This window comes from Schistocerca serialis, chromosome 3, assembly GCF_023864345.2.
Source record: "Schistocerca serialis cubense isolate TAMUIC-IGC-003099 chromosome 3, iqSchSeri2.2, whole genome shotgun sequence".
NCBI lineage: Eukaryota > Metazoa > Arthropoda > Insecta > Orthoptera > Acrididae > Schistocerca > Schistocerca serialis.
In genome coordinates this window covers 706,371,915-706,390,878 of record NC_064640.1, presented here as the reverse complement: position 1 = coordinate 706,390,878, position 18,964 = coordinate 706,371,915, and the positions used below count along the sequence as shown (strand labels likewise).

The 18,964-nt window shown below is 43.1% G+C and overlaps 1 protein-coding gene across 1 annotated transcript in view; it reads left to right on the top strand.

The window, feature by feature from the left end:
- LOC126469564 (uncharacterized) overlaps nucleotides 1-18,368 on the top strand; it is a 61,210-nt gene extending 42,842 nt beyond the window's left edge. The window contains exons 3-4 of the mRNA XM_050096684.1: nucleotides 1,511-1,560; nucleotides 18,181-18,368. Coding sequence (XP_049952641.1) covers nucleotides 1,511-1,560; nucleotides 18,181-18,309 — 179 coding nt within the window. The 3' untranslated portion in view covers nucleotides 18,310-18,368. The remainder of the gene's footprint in view (nucleotides 1-1,510; nucleotides 1,561-18,180) is intronic.
- The last annotated feature ends 596 nt before the right edge of the window (nucleotides 18,369-18,964 follow it).

Sequence of the window (18,964 nt, the reverse complement as noted above, 5' to 3'; positions counted from 1 at the left end):
CCTCCAGGAGTTCACGAACAAAGCAGTAGACTACCTAACACACATCACGAAAGCCATACTTAAACACCAACACTTCCCCGCCTTTTGGAAGACAGCCAAGGTCCTGATGTTCAGAAAGCTGGGGAAAGACCACTCCCTCCCACAAAATTACCAACCCATCAGTCTGCTGAGCGCGCTCAGCAAGATTGTTGAGAATGTAATACTAAAACGACTCACCAGGCACTGTATCACAAACGACACCCTGAGACCGAAGCAATTCTGTTTCAGGAATCACCACTCAATAATACAACAACCGCTCCACGTCACTGAATACATAACACATGAATACAACTCAAACAAAGCAACTGGACATGGAGAAGGCTTTCGATCGTCTATGGCACAAAGGCCTTATACGCAAACTCAGTGACGCAGGGTTCCCCGACAACCTTGTATGTCTCATACACTCATATCTCACGGACAGGAGTTTCAACACCAACGCGCAGGGCAAACAATCGACACGACATGGTATCCAGGCAGGAGTATCCCAAGGAAGCATCCTAGGGCCCCTTACTGTTTAACCTCTACATTAACGACTTCCCAGCTATACACAACACAACGGTGGCAATCTACGCAGATGACACTGCCATCCTTGCACAAGATTGGAAGCCATCTAACATTAACTCACGACTACAGACTGCACTCACAGTGGCAGAGCCTTGGCTGGTGAAATGGCGGGTTAGAGTAAATGTCGACAAGTGCAAAGCCGCTCTGTTCACTAGAAGATGGAAACTACTGCGCAAACATCAGTACTGCAACCTAGTAACACTACATGCATGCCCAATACGTTTCCGCGAGAAGGTCAAATACCTCCGTTTCTGGCTGGACCGGAAACTACTCTGGGGGGGACCACATTCAACACGTGACCAACAAAGCAAACGCAAGGCTTAAACAACTCTACCCTATGCTTAACAGGCGTAGCACATTGAATAGGAGGGTGTCTAGGTCCACGTACATGACACGTATTCGACCCCTGATGACGTACGCAGCCCCTGTCTGGGGATACGCTGCGCCCAAACGCCTGCACCGTCTGCAGCTCATACAGAACAAAGTACTCAGAATCATAAGCAACGCTCCGCACTACACACGCACCGCGGACCTTCACTGGGAATATCGGCTAGATACCATCTTGCAGGTATTCCAACAACTCTCCACATGACTGTACAATAACACCAGACACTCGCGCAACCCGATTATCCTTTCTCTGGGTAACTACGACCACAACCATAGATGGAAACATAATAGACCAAAGACACTATTGGCAAGGAACTAAACATCTATGGTTCATAGCACGCTAACATGACAATACTGGCGAGCCCCTGCAACACAGCTACTACTGGTAACCCCAGATGCTCGACCCGCCGAAAAACAGGCAACTGCAGGGAAACCAGCCACACACACACCCCATACACTGTCTGTGAGCCGATCTATGACCAATCGCCCACTAATGTATGACGACCTTGAACTGTTACAGGGACACAGCAACTGCAGCAGGCCCCACAACGAGCTTCCACAACAACAAAGGTAACGATGCACGATACCTCGCACTAACGTAACCACACCTTGCATACACTGTCGCAGATAGCAAGCCACTACTGCCCTTACTACCCATCCTACTGTCACAGAAGTTTTTATCCCTTGGCACTTGCCTTGACACTTTTTTTCCTCTGCCCTTACAACCGCTACCCTTCAATCACTTTCGTCCACTTTCTATCTCCTGATGGACCATGTTAATGAGTAATCTTACCCAGACGCATGGATGACATCACAGCCCGCATCCTATGACTCCTGATTCAAAAACTAACATGTTATACAGAGGTGATAGTAGAACTTTTGGTTTGGTCACCACGTTGGTGTGGGCGTGGAGGGCTCCATCCTTTGTGTTGGCACTGATTGATAGAGTTATTGGATGTCCTCCTGAGGGATATCGTTCTGTTCAATTGGTGCACTAGATCATCAAAATCCTGCAATAGATAGAGGACCCTGCCCGTAATGCTCCAAATGTGCCCAATTGGGGAGAGATCTGGTGACCTTGCTGGGGAAGGTAGTGTTTGGCAAGCATGAAGACAAACAGTAGAAACTATTTCCATGTGGGGCAGGCATTATCTTGCTGAAATGTAAGCCCAGGATGGCTTGGCATGAAGGGCAACAAAACGTGGCATAGAGCACTGTTGATGTGCTGTAAGGGTGCCACAGATGGCAACCAAAGGAGTCCTGGTATGAAATGAAATGGCACCCCTGACCCCAGACGATCACTCCTGGTAGTCAGGCCATACGGTGGGCAACAGTCAGGCTGGTATCCCACCACTGTCCAGGGCATCTCCAGATACATGGTTGCTGCTCATCGGAGCTCAGTTCGAAGTGCGGCTCCTTACTGGAGACAATGCCAGGCTGAGGTAATTCATAATTTTCAAACACAGTGTATGTTCCAAAATCCTACTGCAAATCAACGTTAGTGATATGGGTCTCTAATTCAGTGAGTTACTCCTGTTTCCATTCTCTGGGTATTGGTGTGATTGTGCAGTTTTTCAGTCTTTGGGTTCAGATGTTTCATGGGTATTGGTGTGATTGTGCAGTTTTTCAGTCTTTGGGTTCAGATGTTTCTACAAGCAAATGAGAGTATGTTATTGCTGAGTATCGAGTTACTGTATCAGCATACTCTGAAAGGCGCCTGACTGCTATTTAACCTGTATCAGAGGCTTTACCTTTATTAAGTGATTTAAGCTTGCTCGATACACTGATGCATTCTATTACAAACATACTCATGCTAGCAGTTCATCATTTGAATTCTAGAATATTTACTTTGTCTTCTCTGGTGAAGTAAATTCGGAAAATTGTGTTTAGTAACTCTGCTTTAGTGGCACCTGCACTATCATCAGTAACACTGCCATTGTTATCACAGAATGAAAGTATTGACTGTGTCTTGGCATTGGTGTACTTTACATAGGACCAGTATCTCTTTGGGTTTTCTGTCATATTTCAAGATAGAGTTTCATCATGGAAACTATTAAAAGCATCTCGCATTGCAGTTTATACTAAATTTCAAGCTTCTGTAAAACTTTGCCAATATTCAGAATTTTGCGTTCTTTTAAATTTAGCATTCCTTTTTTGTTGCTTCTGCAACAGTCTTCTGACCTGTTTTCTGTACAATGGGGCATCAGTACCACCTCTCAATTGCCGTCAATCTTATTTCTCTTAAATCAGATTCCATGTGGTCTACGCTTACACAGATTAAAGGGAGTGAAGACTGTTTCTTAGGTATGTGTCAAGCGAATTTTTATATGCTTTTTAAATAGGTGTACTTTTTGTTTATTTTTGGTGGTTTTGGATGTTACAGTATTTAGTCTCGCTACAGCCACCTTGTGGGAGAAGATCGCTATATCTATCATGATGCTCCCTATTTGCTCATGATTTCTTGTCGCTAAGAGGTCAAGTATGTTTTTGCAACTATTTACACTTTGGGTGGTCTCCTGAACTAACTGTTCAAAATAATTTTCCGAGAAAGCGTTCAGTGTGATTTTGGACATTGTTTTATGTGTACCACCAACTTTAAACATCTATTCCCACCAACATATCAAAAGTAGATTGAAGTCATCACCAGCTATAATTGTATGAGTGGATACCTATATGAAATGAGACTCAAGTGTTCTTTGAACTGTTCAGCAACTGTATCATCTGAGTCAGGGGGTGTGTAAAAGGAAACGATTATTAATACACTATGTAATTAAAAGTTTCCGGACACCTGGCTAAAAATGACTTAAAAGTTCATGGCACTGATATGGAGTACCTGGCAGTAGGTGGCAGCACAATGCACCTAATATAAAAACCGTATGTTTTTGGTGGTGTCTGGATACTTCTGATCACATAGTGTATATGCTGGTTTTCATGTGGAACTTCTACCCTTAGTAACTTAAAGAAACTATCTACTTCAGTTTCACTACAAAGTAAACTACATCTGACAGCAATAAACAATCCACCACCAGCTGTATTTACTGTATCCTTTCTGAACAAGATTAAGTTCCTTGTAAAAATTTTGGCTAAACTTTTCTCCAGTTTTAGGCAGCTTTCTGTACGTACAGAGTTTTATGTTCAGTGCTTCCTATTAGCACTTTGTGCTCTGATTCTTCCCCAACACAGCTATGACAATTTACAACTACAAGCAATTGTTGTTAGGTCTACTTTGGTCCTGCATTTCTCCTGCACAATTATAGATTGACGCCCTTGCTGTAGTTTCCCGAGATGCTCTAATCTACAAAACTTCCCAGTCCCCTCCACACAGCCTTCACTACTTGTGTAGCCACTTCATGTTTGTAGTGGACACCTGACCTACTAAGTGGAACCCAGAAACCCACCAACCTATGGTGTATGTCGTGGCATCTACAGCCTACATGATTGCAGAACCATCTGAGCCTCTGATTCAGGTACTCCACCTAGCTCTGTTCCAAAGGCCCACAGTCAGTTCTGTCGATGATGCTACATATGGTGAGCTTCACCTTCACCGTGCAAGCAAGACTGGCAGTCTTTATCACTAGAGCTAGCCTCTTGAAACCAGAGGGGATCTCTGCAATCCAAAGCAACACACTTCGTTACTACTAATACCACCTAAATGCTGTTGTTCACACTGTTTCACCCTGTTAAAGCCCATGTTGCTTTATAGGCGCAACATATTATCATACTAGCGACATGTACTATACACAACATTGGAAATTAATAACAGTTAAACATTATACATGAAAGTATAATTTTTTTTTTTTTTGACATTTGACCATTAGGGGTAGATGCCGTCTGAAGGAGGGGTTAGTGTCGCTCTGCAAGTAGCTTGCAGTGACCTCAGGATCGACCAATCAGTCATGAAGAAACAGCAGACAAATTGTATGCGATATTTTTGTATGTTGTGGCCTTTTTACTTCTTTGCTTATCATGTGCTCTTGCTTGTTGTAAGAAGTCTTCATGTGGTGGAAAGTGAAGTAAAATAAACGTGTATATATGCAGATATCGTATCTACATGATCACTGAAGTGTTGTTCAGTTAGTGAACATACAAAGCCTACACTGGTAACCCGACAAAGGAACACAGGAAATGAATAACCTCAAAGATGACAGCTGCAGGGTACATATCAAGGAATGCATATGGCATAGCATTCCGAGACAGGTACATCACAGATCATCATCCCACGCAACTTACAACACTAACTATGTTACATTGCCTTCGTTCTGGACCTGAGTTATGGTTCAATGAGGCAGAAAGCATTTTCAGTCAGTATGATGTCAGGAATGATACGGAAAATTTTCACTGCATGATTGCCCACTTCATCAAAATTCAGATTGTTTAAGCAGAGAAAGTTTTGCTAACACATAGTTACATTGCCTAAAAATATTGCCTTATCAAAAATTTCATGCCACAACACCTGAAGTACAGCTTCAGGGATTACTTACAGATGAGCAGTTGGGATATAGATGTCCCAGATAACTATTACAGGAGCTTAGTCACTGCTGGGGCTAGATTTGGTACCAGGAAATTCCTTATGGATGTTGTGGCTCAGACAGCTCCCTACAGATGTTCGTATCATGTTGGCAGAAAACACGGAGTTGTCACTTGGCGTGTTAGTGGATAGCGTGAAACCCATTGCAAGTTGTTTGCACTACAACATTGGCAGAATGGAAGCAAAATACTACAGGGTGGATGGTCCCAAACTATACGTGCTAGGTGCAGAGCCACTCTACGGCCTTGGACCATGCATTCTAAGCAGTGCACACTCGACAACTACGTATCAATTGGCTGCAAGCATGAAAGAGCCGAGTGCCAAAATTCACATTACGGCACTTAAAAAGTGCAACATAGTGATGCTGTAAGACATACCAATGCATCCTTTCTTTCTCCATGATCAGGATGACAAAATATGTGCTGAGAAGTTCAGCTGATGCTGGTATCACCAACGATTCAGAAGCAAAGCTAGGGAAATTGTAGTACCCTGTAGTCATCCAAATGCTTCTAAAAGTCACTAAAGGGCATCAGTAGCCATGGCTCTTTTAAATAGTCACCCTACCCACTATCCTCCCTCTGCAGCTGCTGGGTTGGGAATTCTCAAGGTGTATGATTTTGTTAATGCCCGCAGAGTGCAACCAGTTGCACCATGCAGGAAGATGTCCAATAACAGCTTGTTGCAGCAAATTCCTTTCAGCACTACTCTCTTGACAGATCCAGAAGTGCAACATGGAAAGCAACAAACAAACAAACAGGACATGAGTGGCTCTGGTACCAATCGCAACCAGTCACCTCAGATTCATACTAAACAAAGTGGAGGCAAGTACCACAGGCTTCTCCTCAAAGCAGAATAATGTTAACATTCACAAGGCAAAGTTCGCTCCCATTCTGGGTTCTGATACAGTAATCATAGATGGAGTTTCAAAACTCATAACTGCCAGATGCCAGTGCTAACCTTTATGGAAGGTTTTGAGAACTTAAGCTTTGAAGAAATGTGCTTCAAATACCAGAGGAATTTCGGGGCCTCCTGCAATGAGTTGTTCCAACAACTACAGAGAATTGGTTTCCTGTAGTCGGCTGTAAACTACTCCAGAAGACTATTTCTGCAGGCAATTTAACAGGAACAGAATTCCTGGTGGACACACGATTTGCTCTCGATGTACTCCCAAATCACAGTTTCAGCACAGAGTATTGTGCGAGATCATAACTTTTGATGGCAGCTAATAACACTCTTATTCAAACAAAGGGGAAGAAGCAATTGAATCTGAGCCTTAGTTTGGAGAGGAAGTTCTGGTGGACCTTCATAGTTGCGAATGTTACTGAACCTACAATATGGGCGGACTTCCTTCACCATTTTCTGCCTTTGGCAGATCTCCGAGAATGGGAAACTATTGTCACGAGCAACAGTAGAATCAACACACTGCATCAGAAACTTGGACAGCATCATAGAAGAATTTCCAAAAATTAAGTCAGTAGAAAAGGCAACACACTGTGACAAGCACAATACTATACATTTCATTCACACATTGTCTGCACCACTGGTGTCGGCCACACTATGCTGCATAATGCCCAAAAAATGTGAGGATATGCAAGAAGACACTAATAAGCAGTTCTAAGAGGGTGTGATGGCACCTTCGGACAGTCATTGGATCTCCAACTACCCAAGGTGTTAAAGTGGAACAATACGTGGCAATTGTGGGTCACTACAAAGTTCTGAACGCCAAAACTGTGCCAGATAAATATCCTATTCCACTTGTAATGGGCTTAAACAATGCTATTTTGAAAGCTTGAGTATTCAGCATCATTGATTGTGAAGAAGCCTATTCACAAATACCAGTTGCTTCTGCTGATATAAAAAAGACAGCCATCAGTAACTAGTTTGGTCTGTTCAAGTGCCATTTCATGCCATACAGTTTGAAAAATGTGGCACAAATATGGTAGTGTTTTTATTTACCAGGTTCTCAGAGGCACTGATTTTGTATTTTGTAACATGGATGGTATTGTTTTGTTTTCAGAGTAGGTAGAGCAACATGAGAACTATCTCAGGCAGCTTTTACAAAGCCTATGCTAATATGTGATAATCATCAACAAAGAAAAATCGTCTTCGGATAATGCAATGTGAACTTTCTTGGTTTTAATATGTCAGTAGGGGGTATAGCTCCAGTGCCTACGAGGGTAGAAAAGATGTGCAATGTGCCAATAGCATAGACGTACAAAGATCTGCAGCATTTCCATGGTGTACTTAATTATTACAGAGGGCACCTACCAAAATCAGGAGAACTGCATGTACCTCATGGAGTTGTTGAAAGGAAAATATACAGGCGGCGGGAGAGAAGTGAAGTCGAGTCAAGAACAACTGTTGGTGATCAATTCAGTTAAGGAATATGCCAGCTCATGCTCCTCGCACATCTACATTAATGCACCAATGGCATTAATGGTGGAAGCAAACCAGGTAGAAATAGGAGCCACCCTGCAGCAACTCATACAGTGAGCCTGGCAGCCGCCGGCTGTGGTGGTCAAGTGGTTCTAGGCGCTTCAGTCCGGAACTGCGCGACTGCTACAGTCGCAGGTTCGAATCCTGCCTCGGGCATGGATGTGTGTGATGTCCTTAGGTTAGTTAGGTTTAACTAGTTCTAAGTTCTAGGGGACTGATGACCTTAGAATTTAAGTCCCATAGTGCTCAGAGCCATTTGAACCTGGCAGCCCATAGTATTTTTCTTGCAAACACTTAGGACAGCACAGGAAGAACTGGAACACAAGAGACAGGGAGTTTTATGCTATATATGCTGCAATACAACATTTTTGCAAATCAGTGGAAGGCAAGCACTTCACTGTCTACATGGACCATGTTCCACTTACTGCAGTCTTTTCTAAAATCTCTAATGTGGCTCGCTGAGGCAGTGTAGGCAAGCTGAGTGCATTTCTCAGATCACTACAGATGTAAAACATATCAGTAGGTGCAGAAGTGTGGTTGCTGGTTTTTTCTCACATTGTTGTTCATGTATGAGGGCCATTCTGTGGGATAGCACTGCGGAACAACAACAGAATGACAGCATCTCACATTTTATGCTAGAGCAGAAGCAGTTCAGCCTCATCTTGTCACAGATACATGTGGGAAAACTGCAAGCTTCATTGTGGTGTGACATATAGCACAACCTACAGCTGCAACCACTGCAAGCCACAGATTCAGTTGCCAAGTTTTTGAGGCCTTCCACAATTTAGCACATCTGGGAGTGAGAGCCACAGTCAAGTTGATAAGAAAATGTGGTTTGGTTGGGGGCTTTAAGGAAGATTAATGAAAATAGGTTCAAACATGTGTCAACTGCCAACAGTGCAAGATTGGCAGGCATGTATCAGCACCCCTCAGTATCATAATTATGCCTAATGCGCACTTCATCCATATTCATGTTGACCTGTTGGTACTTTACCCAGTACAGGACAGGGTAGTTATGTATTAATGATGGTTGACAGATTTACACGTTAGCTCGAAGTCTTCCTGATCACTTATATGGCTGCAGACACTGTGGCCAGAGCTGAGCTGTTTTAAGCGGCTGGATTGCAAGATTTAGGGTACCTCAGACAATAACAATAGACTGCGTAAGGCAGCTCGAATCATTAGTGTTCGATGAACTCGTATGACTATGTGACTGCTTGCATATTAGGACAACCAGCTATCCCTTCCGCTAGCAGCAAGGGGAGAGCAGTGTACTGAGGCATTAGCCCTAGTGCTACTGAGGTTACATATGGTGGTGAAGGAAGATCTGGGATACACCACAGCTCAACTGGTGGACAGAGAGTATCTGAAACTTCCAGCCAAAATCATTTCTGCCAACCAAGACTTCAGCGTACTGAGGAAGTCACAAAGGAATTTGGACAGTTTCTCGAAAAAGGCATGGCCCAAATTTGACCTTCAGCACCAAAAACTCATGGTACTAAACCTATCTTCATTCACAAAGACTAACAAAAAACCTTGCATTTTTGGTTGTGGAATGATACAGTATGACCACCTTTAAGACCTCTTTACACAGGACTGTATATAGTCAGCCAATGTTAAGTGAACACAAGCAAGATAGTATACAATGATAGGGAAAGAACGGTTTCCTCGAACAACTGAAGCCAGCCCATGTAGAGGAGGACTCAATGGATCAGAGGCTATGGGTTACACCTTCTGTTCCACCAGGCTCTAATTTCAGCCCGTTTCTTCCAACACAAATGGAGGCATAAGACAATGTGAGGGGATACTCGCTGGCACACAAGTACTACCAGCTACAAACACATCTGCCACCATAACAAGCAGTGGTAACAAGAGCGGGAAAAGCAGTAAAACACCTGTTCACCCATGTCACATGTGCTCCAGGGTTAACAAAATGGGAGGGGGGGGGGCGTTTTCTGGTGTAGTGACAGTAGTGAAGCAGAGTCGATCGTAGTGCTGATTTAATTTATTCAAGATGGTGAACTGTCCCCCCACCCCCTAGTGTAGCTGTGGCAGTTGGACTGATAGTGTCACTGAATGATGTCATAGGTTTTCCCCCTTCCCCCTCTGGGAAAACCACAGCCCTTCCCACCTCTTCCCACTCCCTCTACCCGTCCTCCCTTCCTCTCCTTTGGAAATTGTCAGGGAAAAATCGCTCAGTCTGTGCTGAGCTGTTAGTGTGGAAGGATGTAGGGTAGTTCATTTTCTTTATTTTGGGTGTTATCCTGTTGGAAGTTGTTGGGAAAAGCTTGTGGTGCAGGCAGAGAGGCGTTTAATAAATGTATTACCTATAAGCATGCTGCCAAGGACTGTGTCCATAGTGCTCAACAGAAAGCTTTTTGTGTTATTGAGTACGGCAGAAGTGAATCGACGACAGTTGTTCAGCGTGCATTTCGAACGAAGTATGGTGTTAAACCTCCTGATAGGTGGTGTATTAAACGTTGGTATAAACAGTTTACAGAGGATGGGTGTTTGTGCAAAGGGAAAAGTTCTGGACGGCCGAGAACAAGTGATGAAAATGTAGCACGCATCCAGCAAGCATTTGTTTGCAGCCCAGGAAAATCGACTCGCAGAGCTAGCAGAGAGCTGCAAATTCCACAATCAACTGTATGGAGAGTCCTACGAAAAAGATTAGTTATGAAACCTTTTCGTCTGAAATTGGTTCAAGCACTGTCTGCAGCTGATAAGATTAAAAGAATCGATTCCTGTGATTTTATCCTTGATCAAATGGAAACAGATGAATCTTTCATTTCAAAGATTGTGTTTAGTGATGAAGCAACTTTCCACACTAACGGGAAAGTCAACCATCACAATGTCTGTATATGGGGCACTGAGAATCCGCGGGAAACAACTCAGTATGAACGTGACTCGCCTAAGGTGAACATTTTCTGTGCCATTTCAGCCAATAAAGTTTTTGGTCCCTTTTTCTTCGAAGGTGCTACTGTAACTGGACTACAGTATCTGGAGATGTTAGAGAATTGGGTGTTCCCTCAGCTCGAACAAGAAGCACAACAATTCATATTTCAGCAGGATGGAGCGCCACCACATTGGCACTTATCTGTCCGTAAGTACCTGAACATCAACTACCCGAGGCGACGGATCGGCCGTCAGGCAGCCCGTGACAGAGCACTTCATCACTGGCCTCCAAGAAGCCCTGATCTTACCCCCTGCGATTTTTTCTTTTGGGGGTATGTTAAGGATATGGTGTTTCGGCCACCTCTCCCAGCCACCATTGATGATTTGAAACGAGAAATAACAGCAGCTATCCAAACTGTTATGCCTGACATGCTACACAGAGTGTGGAACGAGTTGGAGTATCGGGTTGATATTGCTCGAGTGTCTGGAGGGGGCCATATTGAACATCTCTGAACTTGTTTTTGAGTGAAAAAAAACCTTTTTAAATACTCTTTGTAATGATGTATAACAGAAGGTTATATTATGTTTCTTTCATGAAATACACATTTTTAAAGTTGTGGTATTCTTTTTGAATCACCCTGTATTGTCACTATGATGAACAGGGCACACCATTCCACATACACACACTATTCACACTCACTCTCATTCACATCACTCTCATCAGGTGAATAGTGTGAGTACAGTCGAGTTTCAGTCCTGTCCTCACAAATGATCTGCTTATCACAAAGAGGGGATAGATCGATTTTAGACTGCAAAAGAGTGTACACCTTGTGTCTTCACAATTGGATACTAGTTTGCTGCACCATATGCTGTGGCTGTGGTGGAGCACCACAAACACTGCTGTGCAGATGCACACCCTTTCCCTGCCTCTGGATGGCACCTCCCAGCGTGCTGTATACATATATTTTGGATCTAAGACCCACAAACTCAAGAATGAGCAACCAATTTGCTTCGGCTTTCATTAGGCCTATAACCTTCTCGTTCTGTGGAACAGTACCATAAGGATCATCGACTGCATAGGAAGATTTGTCGAATGCGTTGGTATGGCACTTCATTATTTTATGTGGATCACTGCCCTTCACTCAACAGGTGATGCTATCTGTATCCATATAAAGTGATTTTGGATCAACGACATTAATTTTTGCAAACCCATAATGGAATTGGTACATGTGGAGTTTGGACAGGTCTAATATGCACATCCTCACATAGACAGGTTCAAGAACTGGTCTTTACCATCTCCCAGCAATAAAGTTCTTACTGAAGATAGTGACCTGCTTAAAATTTGCTCTGGTAATACACATCCTTACGCCATAACGCCCATCCCACTGTGTTCCAATAGGAATTATGCAGTGTTTTCTCAAATTCTTCATTGTCTTGCCGAAAATCACATTATTCATCAATTTAAGAAAATCTATTTCGAAATAATTCTTTGTTGAAACCCTTTTCTCGATATTTAAATCAATATACTCCTCCAACAAGGTTGATTGCTTGAAGGAGATAGTGTGGGCGATTCCTACCAGTTCCATTCCTAAGCCAAGACACTGCTAGAGGTTTCTGTAATGCATGATGTGTCTCTGCTTATTCCCCAGCGTTATCATCAGTTTGCGGATGGAGCCTCTTCATGGAACTAGTTGCTCTGGACATAGTGGCAAATCACTGTGCACAGCACGCAAACTAATAGGGTATCTAACAGAGTAACCAACCATACACCAGAATCAGGCACTGCACTATGGACATTTCTACCTAATCCCTTGCATTCGTTTTCAGACAGCCACTGAAATTCGCCAATTGGAAACAATTGTTCCATGACATCCCCATACAAGTTATTCACATCCAACTACATGATGCAGCTCAAATCAAGGGATACCTTGAACCTCTTGTCCATCCATGGGTTATCTGCCTTGGTGTGACCATGGACTTATTGGCAAAGTCCTCCACAGATCCTTCACTCAAGGAAAAGAAGCATGTCAGTTTCGGTCAATAGTTTGATGCCTACTTTCGTTTTCTTGGGTATAGGCTCCCAAGACATCCCAGGTGCTGTGTAATGAATGGCAGAGTCTAGAGCATATGTGGCTGTGCATACAGTCTGGAATTTCTCAAAAATATCAGCAAGTAAACACACATCTGTGTCCATAAACAGTTTCACATACTCTCCTAAAGTGTAAATGTTAAACTCCTGGCATACATTCACAGCATGCTCATACTCTGCATGTGATATGGCATCTTATGTAACGTTACTGTAGAATGCAGCTCTGTGGGGCAGTCTGGTTTTGTTGAGTTTTCCCATACAATTCAGATACTCACATGGGAAAAACCCCTACCTGTCACAAGTTGAAACTTTGTCATTGGAATATGCATCTCGAGTAATGTGCATATCATCCTGAGGGAGAGTTTCAAGAAGTTCCTAGAGTGGTGCCTACATAAAATGTAACGAGTCCAGGAAGCAGACCATAATTCTTGGCATCATTCATTTGGAGAATGAAATATATTCCTAAACACTCTCAGGCACGACACTGACCTTGTCATTCTTAATACCGAAATCAGTCAAGTGCTCAGTAAGAAAGTGAGCATCATAACCACTCAAATTGTGCAAAAAGACGGATATGTATCGTGGTAATTTATACTTCAGGTTGCATATGTTATGGGTGGCACCACAGAACTTCCCTGTTAGATGGCAATGGTCCCTATGAAGATTTTCCGCTTTCCAATCTAATGGCTGCCCAGTGAAATGACAGCAACTGCCTTCTTGTACAAATCATCATTCTCGTTCGAGTTGGTCATGGGAATGTTGGTGCTGAAAAACCTATTAATCTTCCATCAAAGTTTTTCGAGCTCAGTCAGCTGCCAAATCGCAGGATTATCCCTGACATATGATTTGTGATGGCTAAGACCCGAATCATATGAACAAACAGCCTTATACGCTACCACATATGGTATGTGCTTTTCTGTGAAGATGGTATGTGAAGCTGTAGAACTACCTTCACTGTGTGTCACAGGAGGAGGAGGCACTCAAAGTCAGCGTACACTACAAAAGAGCAACGCTCTTGATGTTGGGAATTCTTAATCTTTAACCTCAGTTGGCATTACAACACATATGGGTTTCCTGGTAGAGCAATCCACAATAAGCTTTGCTAATAAGTCACTTGTGGAAAAGGCATTGAGGCATCTTAGGCGAATGTGCTGTTTATGTCCTTGTTTACTGAGTTGGGATGAAAGTAGTCATGACATATCCCTGATCCAGATGTAGTGACTATTATTATCCCCATTGGAGAATAGCAGCGTGTTTACAAGCCTCTTATACTGACTGGCAAATTCAGAAAAATGAAGAGGTCTGGCAACTTTCTCTGTAACTTCACCATTTTTATTTTTCTTGTTGTCCTTCAGGCTATAAATATGAACTGATATCCGGATATTCTGTGCCTCAAATTCAGGATTGCCTGGATCTTAATAGGGAACTTGATACTGTCAAAGTTATAGCATTGACGAATGTCAGTATCTCTGCCATATTGAGATGTACACTTCAGATCTTTCTTATAATTTCTTTCACAAACCAGGGTTGACTATGCAAAATAATACTTGTCTTTTTTGTGGATATTAATACATGCCTTCTTATCAGCTGTATCCTTAGGAAGCTTGATATAGCTGGCGCCTCAATTTATTGGATCAAAGACATGTCTATGTATGTTGATGTGTAGTACTTGGCTGAGTGCTTTACCCGAGACACTAACTTCCATCTTGGTAAACTTGGCGGGTATAACACTCAAGAAGGTGGAATCATGAAACAACTTATGGATTGAGATGCCCTACGATACCATGCGATCCCTCCCAATGTACAACATGCTTGTCTCCTCAACACTGGAGTCTTGTTTGCGGGTGGGGGAGGGGGGATATGAGGGCTTACAACATAGCACCACTCAGCACGTTATGGCATGGTACCATGGATCATTAATGATTTTGAGGAGCTCAGTTTCCAAAACAGGAAGGCATGCTTTCAGAAAACCAATCGGTCCTCTATACGAGAAAACGAGATGCACTCCTCAAATGAACCCTCAATCATTTCATAGTTTAGCTATGATATTGTGTTACTAACCTGGCGTCCATCTATAAAAGAATGGGAGAGGGAACTGACACTAGCCACATTATCACCAAAACTATCACTATGACTATACTATATCCAGACCATCAATGACGCTGGCTGCAGTGAGGAGGATGACACCCAATGAGGTGCTCTGTTCTTCCGCAGATATCTCGGGTGGGATGACACTCGATCTGCCCAGCGTGAGCATCTAGGGTGTGGAGATGGCTCCTGTGTGGGGGGACAATGCATGTCAGCAATTCCTAGCCCTGACCCAGTTGGTGATATCGTCCTAATGACTGGGCAGAGCATGGCCAGAGCGGTGTATGTCTGTGAGCCATTTGCCATCTGCAGTCACCATAGTGACAGCGCCGGTGAGGCAGTGGTGGTAAGGGTGACACCTGACCTGTTTTCCTGCATGTTGGAGGCCAGAGCAGGGCCACAGTGACACCAGCAGCAGTGGGGCTGAGAACAGCTCGGATGGTGGTAGCTGAGGTGGCTGTGGAGCCATTAGCCTCATCCTGGCAGGCGAGGCATGCTGCACAGGTCTGAAATTTGGCGACACCGTCTTCACCTGCCCCAGCACCAACATCATAGCATACTGCGGGAATGGTGGAGGGGAAGCTCGCATACCCAGCCATGTTGGCACACCAGCTATAGAGAAAGGATATGAAAAATCAGTACACTTGTTATAAACTCGGCTGCCACTGCAAAGAAAGAAAGAACACTGGTTATAGGTACTACAGACATAATAAAGATGGGTATATAAATTACAGAAATCTCCCTGCCTCCATGATGATATCACATCCCCAAGCTCTGCAATGGCAGCCACCTCCGCCCACTCACATGATTCGGTATCATGTGACTGCAACTCTCGCTCCACCTCTTCCAACCATTCCAGCATCACAGTGTCAGAACTGGTACGGATCCATTTATCAAGCTTCTCACAATCTCCTATCTATACAGAAGCAACAGACTGATTTAGGGGGGAGAAACTATACTGAGGAGGCACACTATCGCTCATTAATTTCAATACACAAAATAAATGATATCTAGTTCTCTGTAGATAAAGTCCAATACCATGGTCATGGTTGAGGAAGCAAAGTAATGGTACAACAGTTATACACATCATGATTATTGTTCGTGCTCATCGAGATACAATAGTACCCAACAAATAATGTTGTGTACATAACCTTTATGTACCTATCTGATACTTTTTTTACCTATTTGCCGATGGGCATGGCATTTGGTGCACCTGTGTTGTTTCCTGTAGTGATGTGATGTCCGCAGCGAACGGCAAGCATTGCTACAATACATAACATGTGGTTCCTGCACGTCAGTTCCTTCATGACATTGAAGTGTGGACATCGCTAATATGGCTCCACGAGTGGAGATATCCATAGAAAAACGAGCTGCAATTGTAGCACTTTGCCAAGCAGGTTTATCTATTCGCCAAATTGTGAAACAATGTAGTGTGCCTATAGAGAGATTGCAATACACTCTTCATCTCCAGAAGACAACAGGTAACCGTAGCAATAAGGACATGCCACGACCAGGACGACCTAGTAAAACAACTAAAAGTGATGATAAATATATCAGAATTACCAGTAAGAGAAATAGATTCAAAACAGCACCCCAAATTCGTGCAGAATTGTTAGAAATGAACAGGACAACAATATCTATTGTAGCAGTAAAAAGGAGGCTGACTGAAGCCGCCTTGAATGGATGTGTCACAGCAAGAAAAACCCTTCTAAGGCCCATAAATAAACAGAAGAGACTTCAATGGGCTAGAAAACATAGTAACTGGACATCAGAAGATTAGAAAAAGGTGTTATTCATCGATGAATCGAAGTTCGATATTTTTGGAACCAGAAGGAGAATATTTGTTTCCCGATTTGTAGGGGAAAAGGTAGCCCAGCAGTGTGTTCCACCTACACTTAAAGCGGTGGAGGTTCTATTATGGTTTGGGGATGTTTTGCCAGAGATAGTGTTGGCGATATTGTGAAAATAGGACATATCGATCAGAATCAGTACCACCACATACTTCAATATCATGCAATACGAAGTGGTTTGCGCTTAATAGGGTAAGGGTTCACCTTACAACAGGATAATGACCCAAAACATTGGTCAGCATACTGCAGGAACTACATTGTATCAAAGGAAAAACAGAAAGTACTGAATGACAAGGTATGACCATCCCAAAGCCCTGATTGTAATCCCATTGAAATGGCCTGGGATGAAGTGGACAGACTGATCAGGAAAGTTAATATATCTAGCAAGGAACGTGTCTGGTATATTGTTAAGGATGTGTGGAACCATGTAGATTCACAATACCTACAAATCTCCAGAATGAGAATTTCACTCTGCAGCGGAGTGTGCGCTGATATGAAACTTCCTGGCAGATTAAAACTGTGTGCCGGACCGAGACTCGAACTCGGGACCTTTGCCTTTCGCGGGCAAGTGCTCTGTCAAGTGAGCTACCCAAGCACGACTCACGCCCCGTCCTCACAGCTTTACTTCTGCCAGTATCTCGTCTCCTACCTTCCAAACATTACAGAAGCTCTCCTGCGAACCTTGTGGTCCGGCACACAGTTTTAATCTGCCAGGAAGTTTCATATCAGCGCACACACCGCTGCAGAGAGAAAATCTCATTCTGGAAACATCCCCCAGGCTGTGGCTAAGCCATGTCTCCGCAATATCCTTTCATTCAGGAGTGCTAGTTCTGCAAGGTTCGCAGGAGAGCTTCTGTAAAGTTTGGAAGGTAGGAGACGAGATACTGGCAGAAGTAAAGCTGTGAGGATGGGGCGTGAGTTGTGCTTGGGTAGCTCAGTTGGTAGAGCACTTGCCTGCGAAAGGTAAAGGTCCCAAGTTCGAGTCTCGGTCCGGCACACAGTTTTAATCTGCCAGGAAGTTTCACCTACAAAAACTGATTGACCGCATGTCTCGAGTTTGTGAGGCAGTCATTAAATCCAAAGGAGGATACTTTGACGAAAGTAAAATATAATGATTGTGATGTATTATTTATGTGGAAGTTAATATAATTATATTTTGTGAGAAATAACGTTTGATTTGTGTTCTAAATCTGAAATACCAGGGCGTATTGAAAGTAATGAGCTGTAGTGTAAACATAAAAACGTTCTGAAACAAGAATATATACTTACATGACCCAGCGGTGACGGAAAATCATTTATTGCAGGAGGCTGCCCCGGATGGCCTGTTGCTGCTGCTCTCTCTCTCTCTTGGCCACCAGCTGCTGGTTGAGCTCAGCCAGCATCTGGGGTGTGTATGCTACAACAACAAGAAGAAGAGTTGCCTCATGCTATAAAATCTAAACACAAACTACGAAAATATACAACGAAATCTGATCACAAACACAAACTACGAAAATATACTACGAAATCTAAACACAAACTACGAAAATATATTACGAAACCTGAAGACCAACTACGAAAATGTACTGCGAAATGCGATCAAGAACTACGAAAATATACTACAAAATCTGATCAAAAACTACGAAAATATAAAACGAAATCGGATCACGCACATATACATACATGGAATGAAAGGGTAGGACAGCAGACTATCACTGAAGTGTAGAAAGAGTCGCTTCCTACTAACCTACAAGTGAATTGATGCTGTGGAACTTACACAAACACATATTTACATGGTATGAAAGGATAGGACAGCAAACTATTACTGAAGTGTAAGGACAGTTGCTTTCCACCAATCTAACAAGAGAATAGACGCTGTGGAACTTTTACACTCATATACATACATCATATGAAGGGATAGGGCAGCAAATTACCAATGAAGTGTAGGAACAGTTGCCTCGCTCAAATGTAGAAAGTAATAAATGCTGTGTAACTAGTACACACACATACTTACATGGTATGAAGGGATACTGCAGCAAACTATCATTGCAGTGTGGGAAGAGTTGCCTCCTGCCAATCTAAAAATGAAATAGCTACTGAGGAACTTGT